Source organism: Sylvia atricapilla, chromosome 1, assembly GCF_009819655.1.
Source record: "Sylvia atricapilla isolate bSylAtr1 chromosome 1, bSylAtr1.pri, whole genome shotgun sequence".
Classification (NCBI taxonomy): Eukaryota; Metazoa; Chordata; class Aves; order Passeriformes; family Sylviidae; genus Sylvia; species Sylvia atricapilla.
The window spans coordinates 153052891-153069782 of record NC_089140.1 but is presented as its reverse complement, the minus strand read 5'-3'; the positions used below and the strand labels follow the sequence as shown (position 1 = coordinate 153069782).

General features: G+C 53.0%; 1 protein-coding gene across 2 annotated transcripts in view; it reads right to left on the bottom strand.

Moving 5' to 3' along the window:
* The window catches only part of SCRIB (scribble planar cell polarity protein), a 108117-nt gene that overhangs the window by 29423 nt on the left and 61802 nt on the right, over positions 1-16892 (bottom strand). The window contains exons 22-30 of one of the 2 annotated variants that reach the window (XM_066337751.1): positions 15573-15683; positions 14249-14425; positions 13769-13885; positions 12031-12219; positions 10791-10910; positions 10504-10560; positions 6609-6665; positions 5836-5919; positions 873-1244 (exon numbers count right to left, since the gene is read on the bottom strand). In XM_066337751.1, the coding sequence (XP_066193848.1) occupies positions 873-1244; positions 5836-5919; positions 6609-6665; positions 10504-10560; positions 10791-10910; positions 12031-12219; positions 13769-13885; positions 14249-14425; positions 15573-15683 (1284 nt within the window). The remainder of the gene's footprint in view (positions 1-872; positions 1245-5835; positions 5920-6608; positions 6666-10503; positions 10561-10790; positions 10911-12030; positions 12220-13768; positions 13886-14248; positions 14426-15572; positions 15684-16892) is intronic. The other variant, XM_066337743.1, reaches the window with a different exon arrangement.

Genomic DNA, 16892 nt, shown 5'->3' with positions numbered 1-16892 from the left:
GATGTCTGATAAGGGTTGTGCTCAGCCCAGGAACACAAGTGGCACCAGCACTGATCTTCCACCAGTCCAGACAGCTCCTGCTGCCCATGGGGTGGGCAAGGAAGAGATGCCCCCAGGCAGGGACAGATGCCCCTGGGCAGGGACAGATGCCCCCAGGCAGGGACAGATGCCCCCGGGCAGGGACAGATGCCCCCGGGCAGGGACAGATGCCCCCGGGCAGGGACAGACATTCCCAGGCAGGGACAGATGTTCCCGGGCAGGGACAGATATCCCCGGGCAGGGACAGATGTTCCCAGGCAGGGACAGATGCCCCTGGGCAGACCCCAAGTGACAGCAGGATGGCAGAGAGGCCACCCTGTCCCCTGAGCAGCACTCACCTGGGCCCTGTTCTTTAATGATTCCATGCATTAGAGTCCCCCTGCCCCACATCACCCCTTGATCTCCAAGCAAGGACAAGCAGCATGAGAAGTCACTAATGCTCTGCAGGATCACAGCTCCCAAAATGACACTGAGGGAGATTTAAGGTAAAGTTTGTTCTGAATCTGGTTATGCTCGTTTTGGCCAAGAGTTCTCTGTAGGGTGAGGGTTGCAGGTGACACTAATCTGTGTGTGACTCTTCTCTGAGGTCCTATTCTGAGGGACAGGAGCACCAGTCAGCCCAGATGGAGCTGTGGCACACTCCAAATCCATCTCTGACAGTGGCTGGGGAGGATCTGCTCTAAGAGTAGAAAAGTAACTCCAGCTAAGAGCCAGGAGAGAGCCCCAGGAATCAGGTCAGCAGGGTGTTAGTGGCCGGAGGAGGACACAGTGACGGGGTTAATAGGGAGCAGTGGCCAGGCTGTGACAGTGAGCGCATGCCACACGCTGCTTGCCTTGGAGTAGAGGCTGGTCTTCAGCACGCCCCCCCTGCCATAGCCCAGGGGAGGCCCCCCCAGGCCCGTGCCCGTGGCCTTGCCCCTGCGGTTGGCCACCACAAAGGGGTTCTCACTGAAGGGGATGGGCTGCGAGTCGATCAAACACTCGGGCGCCTCCGGCAGCTGCTCCTGGGACAAGGGACACCCCTCGGGGCCCTGCTCGTCTCCCCGGGGCCGCTGTGCCCCGCTGCCATGCTGCTGGGGGGGCTCAGGGGGCCGGGGGCCCGCCGCAGGGTCCAGGGCCGCGTCCCCGCTGTCCCCTGCCGCGGGAGGGGACAGCACCGCCAGGTCACCCTCCATGCTGCAGCTGGCCTTAGTGCACTCAGCAGGCTGAGAGGAAACAAAGGGTCAGAGAGAAATGAGGAGAGCAGAGTGAGGAAGAGGAGGGAGAAAATACAGAGCAGCGGCTGAAGGACGGGAGAGAATTCCAGCACTCATGTCCGCACACCATCCCGACCCTCTCTCCTGCTCTGCCACCGATCTGTGACCCCCAGTGTCACTCCCATGAGCGCCCAGCCGTGCACACACACCCTGGGGAGCTGATGGGAACAAGCACTCCCTGCACTCCTCCAGCTCACACAGGTTCCTGCAAACCCACTCCCAACACCTGCACCAGTACACGCTCCCCCCAGCTCACCTCAGCACACAGAACCATGGAACAGCTGGGGCTGGAAGGCACCTCTGGGGATCCTCCAGTTCAACCCCCACTTCCCTGAGCCCCAAAACCCGTGGCCCAGCTTCTGCTGTCACCCCAATACTGCCACAGACCCACCCAGGGCACTGCCACCACACCTGCTCAGGTGAACATGCTTCAAAAGCCCCACTGCACCACAACACCCCCAAAACACCGGAGCTCCGTGCAGCAGGCAGAGCAGACCCTTTGGGGGGCTCCTGCTGGCAGGACTGAGGCAGCCCCAGCTCTGTTTGGGCTCAATGCACACAGCCCAAATGAAGCCCTTACTCCTAATGCCACAGAAGAGAGTTTGTTACCCCAGCCAGAGCCTTCCTTCGGGAGCAGTGACAGTCAGAGAGCAAAGACCAAAGCTTCCATCCAAGTGCCTCCAGGGAGCAGAAAGACTTCTCCTGCTCAGAGCAAATTCTTCAGCTCCTGTGTCATGGCAGTGGTCACCAAAATAGCTCTCAAGGGTGGGCTGGTGACTACAATGGCAGCTGGGAGGCTCAGGAATTTCTGAGGCCCTCCCCTAACCCCCAACCCAACCTCTGTGGCTGGCAGAGCCCTGGCTCATATCGTGTTTCCTCACCACTGAAGCCCATGCTACCCTGAGAAATTCTGCTGTTGTGGCTGTGTGATTTTTCAGTGTAAACCCCCTAGTTTTAACCCCTTTTCCCTAGAGTGCCATAATGCCTGACAGTCCATGGGGAGCCTCAGTCCCTGTTCTGTTCTTGGACCTGACTGGATCTGTGTCACTGTAAGCTCCAGCTCCTGCTGTAACATGTCCTGGTGAGGGATTCCTCACTCCCCGGCCTCACTGGGGCTATTCCTGTCAGACAAGCCACAATTTCTATTTTGGGTAAGCAAAAATTTGGGCAATGCAGTGAGCTTTCCCAGCTTGCAGATGGAACAGGCATGTGCTACCCTGCATCCTCCCTGGCACTGAAAGAAATCCAACCTTAAATCCAATGAGCAAGCCAGAAAAAAAACCAGAATCAATGGCAAGAAACTGAAGAGAAATAGATTCAGAACAGAAAGCACAGACTGCTAATTAACTAACCATGAAGACCTTGTATTGAGACATGTCAAGTCTTCTCCACTGCTCATAGTCCAGAAAGCAAAACTAGACTGATAATTTTGCTGGGATCAGTCCCTCACGGGTCTGGCTTTCATTCCTGTTCAGTGCAGAAGACAGAGACTGCAGCAGCTCTTTGACTTCTGTAAGGGAGATGTCAGAGCCACAGAATCCCAGGATGGTTTGGGTGGGGAGGGACCTAAAGTTCATATTGTTCCATGCCATGGGCAGGGACACCTTCCACTGGACCAGGTTGCTCCACGTCCCATCCAACCTGGCCTTGGGCACTGCCAGGGATGGGGCAGCCACAGCCTCTATCCAGAGCCTGCAGTGCACTGGAGCATCCCCCAAGCAAGCATTCCCATGCTGCTTCCAACGGGAATTTTCAGTTTGAGTGGACAAACAGAAAGGGCACCTCATCAGCCTGTGTTAAATCCTGCTCACAAAAGGACCCAGATGCAGCAACACAACCACCTGCTCCCTTCTCTGGTGGCTGTTCCTGGGGGATCCTCATGACCAATTCCACCCACAGTTACAGTGGTCAGTGCAGAGATCTCCATCTCCTGTTCCACAGGGGACAGATGGACCTGCACCTCCTCCTGCTCCACGGCAAGAGGAGTTCCCTACAGATCCTCGTGTGGCACGGTGAGGACAGGAACAGTTCCCTGCAGCCCCAACTCTACAGCAGTAAAAGACACCCATTACCATTACTATACAGCAGTAAAAGACACCCAGCACTGCTCAGACAAGAACATCTGTGCTGAGAATTGGCCTGGAGACAGGAAGAAAGAGAAAACCACGATGGGAACAGGCCAAGAGCATCAGTCACTTGGATGAGGTTGTCCAGAGATAGACAATCCATCACTGACCTGCCTGCTCTTCCACTGGCTGGACTGACCCTTCCAGTGGCCACCTCACAGGCCAGGGCAGCTCCTGGAGGACCACCAGAACCTCCCTGTCCCAGGCAGGTGTACTGTTCAAACCAGAGCAGAGACAGGGCAGGTGACAGCTGGACAAACAGAGGCACCCGTGGACCCTTCCCTGAAATGGGACATTTATAGCCCATCACCCCGCTGTGCCCAGCCCCACATTCCCATTCCTGGCGTTCCCAGGCTGACCCTGGCTGCAAGGCACAGCCCCAAATGCTGCTCTGCTCTGGACCACACTTGAGCTGTCCCACACGGAGGCAGCTGCTGCCTCTCCCCCTCTTCCAGCTCCTGAGTTACACTCAGAGATGCTAAAAATAAACCTTTTCCTGACACTGCTTTGTTATGTGAACAGCAAGAGGGAAAACCCAAAAGCTGGGAAGTGTGGGAACAAGAGGAGGTAGAGCTGGAGCCAAAGCAGAGTTGTTACTGGAGTAACAGAGGAAGGAGAACAGGAGAGGAGACCTGTCTGCCTGGAATGAGACGGAGACAGGAAAGGTAAAAGGGATGATCCTGAAACACTGGAATGGGAATGCAGAATGGGATGATGCCAGCAAAGGGAGATTTTGCTGCAACAGGAGCAAAGGAAGAAGACTGAGGATGTGTGAAGGCAGTAGACAGTAGAATGGGTGTGAAGCAGGAAAGATAAAAGAAAGAAAAGATGGAGAGATGAGATTTTAAACACCACAGGAGAGAGGTAAATTTGTAATCTGTGAAGTTTGTGAAATCTGGAATTTCTCCTGGCTGCTACAAATGAGGGACTGCCAGGCAGGGCACAGGACAGGAATGCCCAGGGCAGGAGTCAGGATACACAGCAGGATACAGGAGGACAGGGCTCAGTCACGACACACAGCCACAGCCACCTCACTTCTGCAGCCTGGGGGAATCCTGGATTTAACAGAATCTCAGGGTAGTTTGGGCTGGAAACAAAGACCAGCCAGTCCCACCTCTGCCAAGATCAGGGACATTTCCACTAAAGCACCAGTGGTAGACACCTCCACCAGATGGGTGGCTCCAAGCACTGCCCAACCTGGCCTTAAACTTCTACTTTTAATATTTTCAGTTTCAGCACCCTCATTCCTCCTGCTTCCTAAACAGCAACCCACAATGGATTTACAACTGAGCTGTGCACACAACACTGTCATCACTGTGTCAGGAACAACCTTTCTCTCCCTCCTTGGCAGCTTTCTGGAGCTTGCTCCTTCCACAACAAATCCCTGCACTTTCCCAGTCACAGCCCCTTCCCTCCCACCAGGCTGTTCTTTCTGTCTTGTTCCCTGGTGGGGAAGATGAATCAGGGAAACCTTATAAATATGACTGCTTAGCAAAAGATTCTGAAAATATGAAACCTATAATGGGGATAGAAATGAAAGCTGACTTTGAGTTGTAGGATACTGAGTTTAGTTCCTATATAACCTGAAAACAATGGTCTAGCTGAAGGAGAATCCCTTTGGATTGAACAATCCCTTTCTTCTGGCTCAGGGCTCCAAAGGTCAATGCAGCAAAACAGAAGTCTAAAGAGTAGTTTTTAGAGTTTGAAATATAACACAGTATGGTAATGTAGCAGTTCTTACAGGCTGTGTGTAGATTCTATAGGATTTTGTGTCTTGTGTTGGTTGGTCACTGAAAATTAGAATATTTATCACAAAAGGAGATATAATGTACTATAATAAAGACTTGCTCTTACCTCTTACTCTTACCTCTCCTCTTAACTCTCCCCCTTCCTCTTCCCCCTACTCTCGCTCTCTCCTGCTCTCTCCCCCTGCCCTTTGCTCTCTCTCAGCTCTCCCCCTGCTGTTCTCTCTCCCTCTCTCTTTGGGACTCCCCTCCAGCCCAGGCTGGTGGCTGAAGCCAAGGCCCTTTTACCCCCGACCCTGCAATAAACCCACATGTTCTAGAATATAGAGATTGGCAGAATTCCTTGTCCCAGCCGTCCGTGGATCCGCCTACCGTTCACAACTCTGCTTTCTGCATCTTCTCAAACTTGGCCACTTCCCTTCCCAAAAGGCAAAGCTGCCTGGCTCTTGCTCTCCTCATTTTCTTATTCCCATCTTTCTTTTGCAGCTACCTCCTGGTTCAGTCCCCCACGGTTCTGCTGCCCAGTTTTCCTTGGCAGAGGATGCTCACCTCTCACAGCACAGCACAGGCGGAGGCCAGGGCCTTTCCCGTCGGGAATCACACCTCCCCAGCCCCCTGCTGCCCCCCTGCAGGGACCCCCAGCCCCCCAGGACCCCCAGCCCCACTCACAGCACGGTTGCCTCTCTGCAGGCCACTGCTGGGCAGCGCTGCCAGGGTCCGGTAGTCCAGGCGCAGGGGTTCACTGGGCACGTTCTGGAGAGGGGTAAAAACACCACAAACACCAGCAACAGGTCAGCCCAAGGTCAACTGAATCACTGAGAAAGGGCAGTGAAAAAGGGAACCACCCCAGTAATACCCAAGGCCTAATCCCCAAACTCTGACGAGTTCCCACTGCCTGAAAAAATAGTTGGAATTGTTCAAAACACAACCAGGTGAACTTGTGACAGGAGCCAGGCTTGAGAAAGCCCACAGAGAATGTGTCACTGTGGACCCCTGGCCACCCACTACTGCTCAGATCCCTCCACTCATCCTTTCCCCATGTCCACTTCCCTATGGAGGAGAGAACGAGCCACACCTGCCCCTTTGCTCTAAAAGCATCCTGAACGACTGGATCTGGACACACGTAAGAATGCAAGTTCTGCAATTCCTCTACAGCTTCTTTTTCCAAACTTAACTCAGACTCACTGTACAACTTCATGCAATTTTGCTTCCCATGTATTGTCTTTATAATAATAATAAAGTAGAAGCCAAGGTTTCTAACCCGTTTTCCTCAATCCCTTACACATTTCTTCAGTTCTTATCCCCAAAGCAACATCCTTTTAGGGGAGGGAGTGGAGGACACATGTTTTGGGGAACAAACTCTCTCTGGGGACTTCTCCAGCCTCCCAGCCTAGCTGTAGCCCTCTTCTGAGCCTCGCCAGCCCTTCCCCTGTGCTGCTCACCTCCGCCTCCTCCTCAAGCTGCTGCGTGGCTGCCTCCCGCTCCCTACGCATCCGCTCCTTCCGTGGGACACACAGAGCAGAGCACAGAGACAAGAGAGAGGCACAGAGGTCACACATGCTGGGCAGGAGCTGCTGAGGGGACACGGCTGCAGTGCCAGCACCAGCAGAGGGGGAGCAGAAACCCAGCACCAACACTGGGCCTGGGGAAGGAGCAGCTGGGATTTGGCACTGGCTCTGTTATTGCCAGCAGGGAGGACAGGGACAGAACAAGATCATCTGGTGCCACAGGTGAGAGGGGACAGGTGTCCCCAAGGTGCTCAGCAGGGACAGTCCTGGGGAAAGTGAGGAGAGCTGCAGTGCCCCCAGGCATAAGCTACAGCCAGGGAGAGGAGGAGCTTGCTCCTGCTGGAAGAGACACCTTGATGGAGCACAGAGAGGACAGGCAGGAAGGGAATGGAAAAAGAAACCCACAGAGCACAGGCCTCGCTGGCTTATAGCATCACTTACAGAATGATGCAAATACAAACAAAGGTCCTGGCATAAGGTCAGCTCAGCTCAGCTGAGGGTCACTCAGCACTGAGGGGCACTAGAGAGTGACCAGTGACTAATCCCAAAAGCCCCAGCCATGGGCTTCCTCAGCCTGCAAGAGGAAGGGAACAGTGCAGGACTTGTCCTAAGGACTGATTTCTGGGCACTCGTGTTTCTGTGACTTGTCACCTGGCACCTCTGGGCAGAGCCAGGCCCGGGGACAGCACAGCAGCATCCTTCCCTTGTCCAGGAAACACTCTCCTCTCAGCTGCTCTTCCCCAGCAGGAACCAGCTGGTCCACAAGTCCTGACACTGGGAGGTGAAAGGCAGCTGAGAGGGAGTCAACTGAAAATTCTGCTGAGCACCTGGGCCCTGTTCTTTAATGATTCCCTGTTCTTTAATGATTCCCTGTTCTTTACAGATTCCCCCTGCCCCACATCACCCCTTGACCTCCAAGCAAGGACAAGCAGCATGAGAAGTCACTAATGCTCTGCAGGATCACAGCTCCCAAAACGACACTGAGGGAGATTTAAGGTAAAGTTTGTTCTGAATCTGGTTATGCTCGTTTTGGCCAAGAGTTCTCTGTAGGGTGAGGGTTGCAGGTGACACTAATCTGTGTGTGACTCTTCTCTGAGGTCCTATTCTGAGGAGGGACAGGAGCACCAGTCAGCCAGATGGAGCTGTGGCACACTCCAAATCCATCTCTGACAGTGGCTGGGAAAAATAACTCCAGCTACAGAGCCAGGAGAGAGCCCCAGGAATCAGTCCACAGAGACTCAGAGTTACTGACACTTCTACTAGAAACTGAATTACCTAAGAACCAGAGGCAGGAGGTGTCAGCAGTGAATGGGTTTGAAAACTTCTACCATGAGTAGAGCAAAGGCATAATGCCTCCCAGTTACTCAGTTCACAGCCTGCTGTGAGCTGGAGACACGTTTGGTCTTTCTTACTCTTGTGCAAGAATGAATATGAAACACTGAAGAGTAAGAAAAACAGTCCAAAGAAGGGTGACAGAAATTACCAGGAGTCTGGCACTGGGACAGGAATTTCCTTTATTCAGTATTCCAATGGCCACGATGGAGAGTTGACTCCATCACTGGGATTAATTTAATCATCAAAACCAGTTTTAGAGACATAATTCCAGATTCAAGGTCTGAAAGGCCCAGCAGAAAAACGTGTCCTTGCTGATGGGCCTCAGGATCCCAGGAGGTCCCAGGAGCCTGGAGCATCCACTGCTGCCTCCTCCTGGCACACCAGGGAAAGGAGCACCAAAATATATCAGCGTTTTTTAAAATGACATATGGCCACTGCTACTTCACCAGTCATAAAGGTTTTTTCTGGGTTTTTTCTGACCCAAGTATTTTTAAGTAATCTCACTATAAATTTTGGCAAAGTCTTTCTCTACCTGAGCCTGGACAAATGCCACCTGCTCAGCCCGAACAGTTTGGGCCACATTTGGTACATTCACAGGTGTTAGGAATGCTGATACTGACCCACAGTACCTGAAATCTCCTGCAACGAATTTCAATCCATATATCCATATTCAAATCCATATACTGCCAACATTAAAACTGGCAGGAACATCCTTTGCTCAGACAGAAACACAAGGAAATCAGGTTTGCTGAAACCACATCAAACCACTCTGAGTTCCCTCCCAGGCAAGGAATGAGACATTTCACAGGAAAAACCTAAATCTGATCCAAATTTCCTCTGCTCTGGGCTGAACCAAGGGAACTGCTGAGGTCCCTCCTACCCAAATTAGTCAGGATGGTTTGGGTTGGAAAAGACCTTCCAGGGTCAACTTTGTCCAATCCCTGCAATGAGGAGAGCAGATTCCCCACTGACAACACTGAAGAATTCAGTTTTCCCTCTTCCTCCAGTGATTCTGACTAGATAAATTACTGTTTTAAGAGGGAGGACTGGAAACATTAAGTCCTCAAGAGGCTTGAGCCTGCTGGTCTCTTTCTGTGAAATTCTCCTGTGAAAGGCCAGGCCCGTGGGCACACACAAAACTCCCACAGCAAAGCAGAGAAATGACCATGTGAACTGAAGAGCACAAAGCTGTGACTGACCAACACCATCACCCCTCCACTCAGGGCAGCTGGAAGCTGTGTGTTCTCATCTCTACTCACAAAAGCTCTGCCAGTCACAGGGTGCTGGACAGACAAAACTGATTAAATTTGGGACTTCTAAGTTCATTGGACATTTTTCTTGAAGCTGCAGTTTGGCCAGGAGGTACCAGCAAGTAACAAAGGTGGTCTTTGTGAATACCACAGGAACATCACCAGAGAGGTGCACAGGGAAGTACAGCAAAGCCAAAGAGCAGCCAGGGCAACAGAGCAGTGCACTGCAGAGAGGGAATGCCCAGAGCTCCACCCCATGGCACTGACAATGGGGCAGAGATCCACCCCATGGCACTGACAATGGGGCAGAGATCCACCCCATGGCACTGACAATGCGGCAGAGATCCAAAGATCCACCCCACGGCACTGACAATGGGGCAGAGCTCCACCCCATGGCACTGACAATGGGGCAGAGCTCCACCCCATGGCACTAACAATGGGGCAGAGATCCAAAGATCCACCCCACGGCACTGACAATGGGGCAGAGATCCACCCCATGGCACTGACAATGGGGCAGAGCTCCACCCCATGGCACTGACAATGGGGCAGAGCTCCACCCCACGGCACTGACAGTGGGGCAGAGTTCCACCCCATGGCACTGACAATGGGGCAGAGCTCCACCCATGGCACTGACAATGGGGCAGAGATCCACCCCATGGCACTGACAATGGGGCAGAGTTCCACCCCATGGCACTGACAATGGGGCAGAGATCCAGAGCTCTTGGGGCACTGACAATGGGGCAGAGATCCAGAGCTCCCATGGCACTGACAATGGGGCAGAGATACAGAGCTACACCCCATGGCACTGACAATGGGGCAGAGATCCAGAGCTCCACCCCATGGCACTGACAATGGGGCAGAGATCCAGAGCTCCCCATGGCACTGACAATGGGGCAGAGATCCAGAGCTCCCCATGGCACTGACAATGGGGCAGAGATCCAGAGCTCCCATGGCACTGACAATGGGGCAGAGATCCACCCCATGGCACTGACAATGGGGCAGAGATACAGAGCTACACCCCATGGCACTGACAATGGGGCAGAGATCCAGAGCTCCACCCCATGGCACTGACAATGGGGCAGAGATCCAGAGCTCCACCTCATGGCACTGACAATGGGGCAGAGATCCAGAGCTCCCATGGCACTACAGTGGAGCAGAGATAACCTGTGACACCTTCCCTGGGACTCACAGACTCGGCAGAGCCACTGCCACAAACAGATTCTGCTACACAGATAATCTCTCACCACTTTCTCCATTTCTTCTCTCTCCCACTGAGTGGCTTCTCTCACCATTTCCATCTCCTAGGAGAGAGCAGAGTTAGAGCCACCTCACCCAGTGCTCTCTCTCCACCCCTGCAGCATCTAGACCCTCCTGAAGGTGTCACAGTCCCCTCCTAGCGTGTTCCTGATCCAAGTGGTGGGTCCTGTAGATCCCAGGCCATGTCCATCCACAGCACTCTGCAGGCTGCATGCACCAAGGGAGACACCAGAGCTTTCCAGAAAGAGGCTCCCAGCTCAGGCACAACACACACCTTCTGCAGGAGCTCCAGCTCCTCGGGGCTCAGGTCCCGGTCGATGGAGGAGATGCTCTCCAGGCTGTTCTTGCGCCCAATGCCAGCAGCAAAAGGGTTTGCAATGATGCCTGGGGACATCTGCAAAGCAAACAGAAAATCACACCTGGCGGAAGCCCACAGAGTGCCACTCCAAAACTTCCCTGTTCCAGCCTCCCAGGTACAGGACAATCCCAAGCAAGTTAGAAACAGAACTCTTTCAACAACTTGAAACCTTATACCATAGAATCCCAGCCTGGTTTGGGCTGGAAGGGACCTGAAGAGCATCCAGCTCCATCTCTGCCGTTCAGGCTGACAATTGTTCGAGGAACCCAAGGTCTAAGCAAGCTGAATTTAAACTGATCCAGGTGCAAGAAGGGGACAAGGTGAGCAGGGACTGGCTTCATGTTCTACTAGAGAATACAAAAGCTGACTAGCTAAGCCTTGCAAACAGAAATCTGAGAGGGCACAGGATTGCTCCAGGGAAGCTCTACCCTGTGGCAAAGACGAACACCAATAAAGAGCTGTTGTATTTCTCTGGGGAATGGTTTTTCCCCAGGACCCCTGAAGCCTGTAACCATGTAGTTTTACCCTTCCTTCCTTTCTTGACCCAACTGGCTGAGGTCCAGCCATCCCCCCTGGGCAGAAACCTTGGTAAGGGTCTGTTCTTTCTCTTTCTTCCTCTTGCCCTCTGGCCCTCCTTCTGGACCTCCCTTGCCCTCTGGGCCTCCTGCCCTCGTTTCCCCTCCTGGAATAAACATCTTGGATCAACCCTGGGTGTAAGAGCCTCTTTTGGATCTTTTGCCTTATCCCTGAAATATTCCCCCAAAGCCTCTCAGGAAATTGAGCTAGCCCCGGGGGGCTGCAGGGGATTCATTTCAAGAGCTAGACCATTTATTGTAAATGTAACAGTGGCCAGGAAAAAATGGGCATAAATATCCTAGTGAAAATCAGCTTGAAAACAATTTTTTTTTCAGTGCAGTGCTATTGTGTGACAGCTCTGAAACCAGCAGGACAAAGGTAGTCCTGAGGGCCCACTGCTTTTCTGGACTGGAGATCCCCTCCGGGTCATATCACAGGTCAGACTTGGAAACCTGGCACCTCAAAAACCCCAAAATTCCCAGCAGAAGGTTGGGAAAAGGCAGCACTGTTTGAAGAAAGAGCTGGGATGCACGTGTGGGGACAGTGGTGGCTCCAGGGACACCTGCCCTGCAGCGCTCACCTCGATGGCAGCCGCAGCCTTGGGGTCGAAGCCGTCGCAGACCAGCACGAGCAGCGCGTCGCCCACGGCCCGCAGCACCTGCACGGCCTCCGTGTGTGTCATGCCCAGCAGGCTCTGGTGGTTCACCTCCAGGATCCTCATCCCCACCTTCAGCCGCCCGTCCCGGGCTGCGGCCCCCGAGGAGCTCACCTGGAGGACAGAGGGTCACTGCACAGGGGACACGAGACCACGGGGATCGCGGTGGGGACGGGGAGGAGGGCACACACAGCTGCAGCTGCCAGCAGGGCATCGATGGAGAGGGCAGCATTGCACAACCTGCACAGGCTGCTGGAGGGAACAGCTGTGCAAGAATCTTCCACGTGAGGTAAAAGATTCACCGGGTGAATTAGAATTGTGAATTCGAAATGTGTTGCCCGAAGGAAAGAAGCAGGTGGGAAGGAAAAGCTGTCACGTCATGATGCATCTCACAAAGAAATAATTTTGTGGTGAGAGAGAGACACAGTGGAAATGCAAATGAAGACAAACAAAGGAGGAAGGAGGCAGGGATCAGACATGCAAACAGGAAGAAGAGGAAAAGCACCACTTTGTCTCTCGGTTACCACAAATATCCAGGGAAAATCAGAGGCAGGAAAACCCCTCCAGAAAGTACAAGTAAGAGAGGTTATGGGAAGTAACACAGCTCAAGGGAGAGTGGGGAAGTTCAGCATTTTGGTCCTCTGTAGGCTAAACCAACAAGTATTGGGAAAAACAGGGAGGGGAGATGGGGTAAACTGTGAACCCCCAAATGCTGTGATGCTGCAGGACAGAAAACCAAACCAAATTACTCAGAATAACTGTCAGTTAGAATAATCCCAGGTTTTCTTTTCCTGCTGTTAGGAACGTCCCAGGTGAACATGCAACGGTCAGTCTGAAAGAGGGAATGTATTCTTTTAACTTCAGAATTCAGATAAAGCAGTTACAGCCAAGTAATGACAAATGCTGAATGTTCTCTTGCCTTAACAGCAACCAATTATCAATTATCAGGGCTGACTGCCAATTATCGAATGTCTTCAGCCATGAGGATAACTCACATCAGTTCAGCCCAAAAAACCAGCTAAAGAGGGAACCAGTGACACTGTGGTGAACACTCAGAGTCCTCTTTGTCAGCAGCAAGACCAAAATGACACCACTTATTGCTGTGCTCTGCTGCCAGTGAAGAAGAGGCAATAAAAACTTTTTGGAAAGGGTTGGGAGGAGCATGTACTGATAAACATAAGCGTATGTGGAACAACAAAATGTGTAATTTCTGGAGGAAAAGTGATGTGAGAAATACGTGTGACACAAGCAGTCACCTGAAAAAGGAACAAAGATACACACAGAGAATGGCACAAGGGAAAAGGTTAGGAATTCCTGATGCTTTCCATGGAAAGAGGAAAGAGCTTACACGTGTAAGTGGGCAGGAAGCCACAGGCACAGGGGGACCAACAGGAGTGTGGGTACAAGGAAATGTGTGTATTTGCATTACAGGAAAAAACACAAGAGAAGAAACACAAAGCAAAATAAAGGCAAGCAGGAAATAAACCAAGAAACTGTGTAGCTGTTGTATAGGAGAAAATATAAAGGACAAGGATTTGTCTCCTTTGCTGGAGGGAGAATCTCCAGAGCTGATGCAGCAGTGAAAGTTGAGAGCATATTCCAATAGTTCCCCCAGGAATCACCCCTGTCCCTGGCAGTGCCTGCAGAGGTGGTGCTCTGGTACCTTGGAGATGAAGATGCCTTCATCAGTGGGATCAAACGGATTGCCAGCATGGCCCTTTGCTCCACCTCGGATGCTGATGCCCAGCTTCTCTCCTGGAGCCTTTTCAATGCATATTTCCTGGGAACACAGAGGAGTATCCCTGTTTCCGGGTCCAGTTCAACTCAGGGAACACTCCTCAGAGTGACCACAATTCTAAATGCCCTGAAAAGGGCTTGAATGAGCCCCACCCCTCGTTTGGCAGCTTATTCCTGTCAGTGAGGAGCTGTCCTTTTCTGTTCCCCCATGACAGAGTCACCAGGCCATGGCAAGAGATCCTCACCACACCTCAGCTGGAGATGCACGTACAAGAGGCTGGATTCCACCAAAGGAGAAGGAAATTCCAGCCAGGACTCTGGCTGTATCCTAGTCCTGGACCTCCAGCCTGATAAGAAACTCCCCCCAGGAGCCATCCTGTGTGAGTGCCCCCTCCCCAGAACCCACCTGCATGCCAGGTGGGGCTGGGTCCCTGCGGACCACCATGGTGAGCTCCTGGGCGTTGGAGAGCAGGGCGTTGACGGCCTCCTGGTGCGTGGCGTGGCGCAGGTCGATGCTGTTCACCTCCAGGATCCTGTCCCCCACGCGGAGCCCGCTGCGCGACGCCAGCCCCCGCGGGATCACCTGCACGGGACCAGCAGCACAGCTGCACAGGGAAAGGCCTGTCCTCCTTGGAGGTGTGACTGTGCCACACTGCAGCCTGCTCTGAGCCCTCTCTCTGCAGACAGAGTTCCCTAAGAGGTGACAGATCTGGGAACTGGCAGGGAACGAGGTGGGATGTGCTTTGATGTGCTATTCCATATGTTATTCTCATATTCCTAATTCAATCTGAACCAATCCTGTGCCATCTTTGCCATTATTTTAGGACTGACAGCACCAGTACTGCTCCAGTCCCCACCCAGTGCTCTACTGGGAGCTACAGAGGGTCTAAACATACAACCAAACCTGTGCTCCTGGTGAAAATGGAGTCAGCAAGGAATGGGTGAAATCTGTGAGCACATGGGCAAGCAGGGATGGTGGGAGAGAGTTAGCTGGGCTTTGAGCAGAGTAAATCCTGCCTCATTGACCTGCTGATGCACTGCAAGAAAACCACGGGCACATGAAGGGAGCTGGCAGGCATCACTCCTAGAATTCCAAATAGCCCTTAACAAGGCCTGGCCCTGCCACAGGTGTCAGAGGAGTCAGGTTCAGCATCTCCAAGGGACAAAGAAGTAGAAGGAGCTCAGCAGGGATGTCCTCTCCAGCATCCCTATTCCAAGGAGCATGGCTGTGCAGGACTGTGAGGGAATGGGTGCAGGACTGCAGCCACTGGCCAGCCTGTGTGCTGTCCCTGAATGGCATGAGCTGATGTCACCACTGGAATGGGAACGTGGGATCAGAGGACACTGGCCCGAGTGCAGCAGAGCAGCTCTGGGTGCCCCAGCAGTGACACACTCATCTCAGCAGCACATTCCCAGGAAGGGCTGGCTTTCTGCAATGCCAGCATCTTCCCAGGACTCATTAAAGCCAATGTGAACTCAGCAATTTCAAACGCTAACCGGGATCCCTCCAAAGGGTTCAGCATGGATTATTATAGGTTTGAGGCTTCTACATGCCCTCAGGTGGCTCCAGCAGCAGCACATCCAGTACAAACAATCCTTCACATATTCCTCTCCTATGCCCTTATTTCACAAATCCATCCTGTACATCTGGACTCACATCAAAATCCTTCACCTTGACCCCAATAATCAACAGCTCAGGAACACTCAGAGCAGCTTTCCCAGGACTCTACCTTGGAGATGAAGACACCTGGCTCATGAATCCCAAAGGGATGACTGGAATGGTCACTGCCTCCAACGATGCTGAGGCCCAGGGGACCACCTGCTTTCACCAGGTGAATTTCCTTAAGGCAGAAGAAGCAGTGTCAAAGGCAATGAAGGATATCACACACAGACCATAAACACTGACAAACATGGAGCTGGGGTGTTTTACACAGGTAAGGACAAGGTGAACACTCGGGACAAGGGAGTTCCCCATGGAACTCCCCATGGAATGGGGCTCCAGGAGAGCTGGAGAGGGATTTTGGACGTGGGCCTGGAGTGACACAAGGGGGAATGGGCTCCCCCTGGGAGTGGGCAGGGTTAGATGGGATACTGGGGAGAAATCCTTCCCTGTGAGGGTGGGGAGGCCCTGGCACTGGTTGCCTGAGAAGCTGTGGCTACTTCCTCCCTGGCAGTTTTCAAGGCCAGGTTGGATGGTTTGGAGCAAGCTGGGATAGTGGAAGGTGTCCCTGCCCATGGCAGGTGGTGGGTCTGGATGGAGTTCAAGTCCCTTCCACCCCAAGCTCAAACCTTTCTACAGTGACATCTCCAGGCCCCAATAACCCAGCAAGGCTGGCCCCCATCACACCACCAATAACCCAGTAAGACCAGTCCCCATCCCACTCCCAATAACCCAGTAGGACCAGTCCCCATCACACCAATAACCCAGCAGGACCAGTCCCCATCACAGCACCAATAACCCAGTAAGACCAGTCCCCATCACACCAATAACCCAGCAGGGCCGCCCCCATCACACCCCCAATAACCCAGCAGGAACAGTCCCCATCACACCAATAACCCAGCAGGGCCAGTCCCCATCACACCACCAACAACCCAGTAAGACCAGTCCCCATCACACTCCCAATAACCCAGTAGGATCACACCAGCAATAACCCAGCAGGACCATCCCCATCACACCAATAACCCAGCAGGACCACTCCCATCACACCCCCAATAACCCAGCAGGAACAGTCCCTATCACACCACCAACAACCCAGTAAGACCAGTCCCCATCACACTCCCAATAACCCAGTAGGATCACACCCCAAATAACCCAGTAAGACCAGTCCCCATCCCACCACCAATAACCCAGTAGGATCACACCCCCAATAACCCAGCAGGGCCAGTCCCCATCACACCAATAACCCAGAAGGACCAGTCCCATCACACCCCAAATAACCCAGTAGGATCACATCCCCAATAACCCAGCAGGGCCAGTCCCCATCACACCAATAACCCAGCAGGGCCATCTCCATTACACCCCCAATAACCCAGCAGGGCCAGTCCCCATC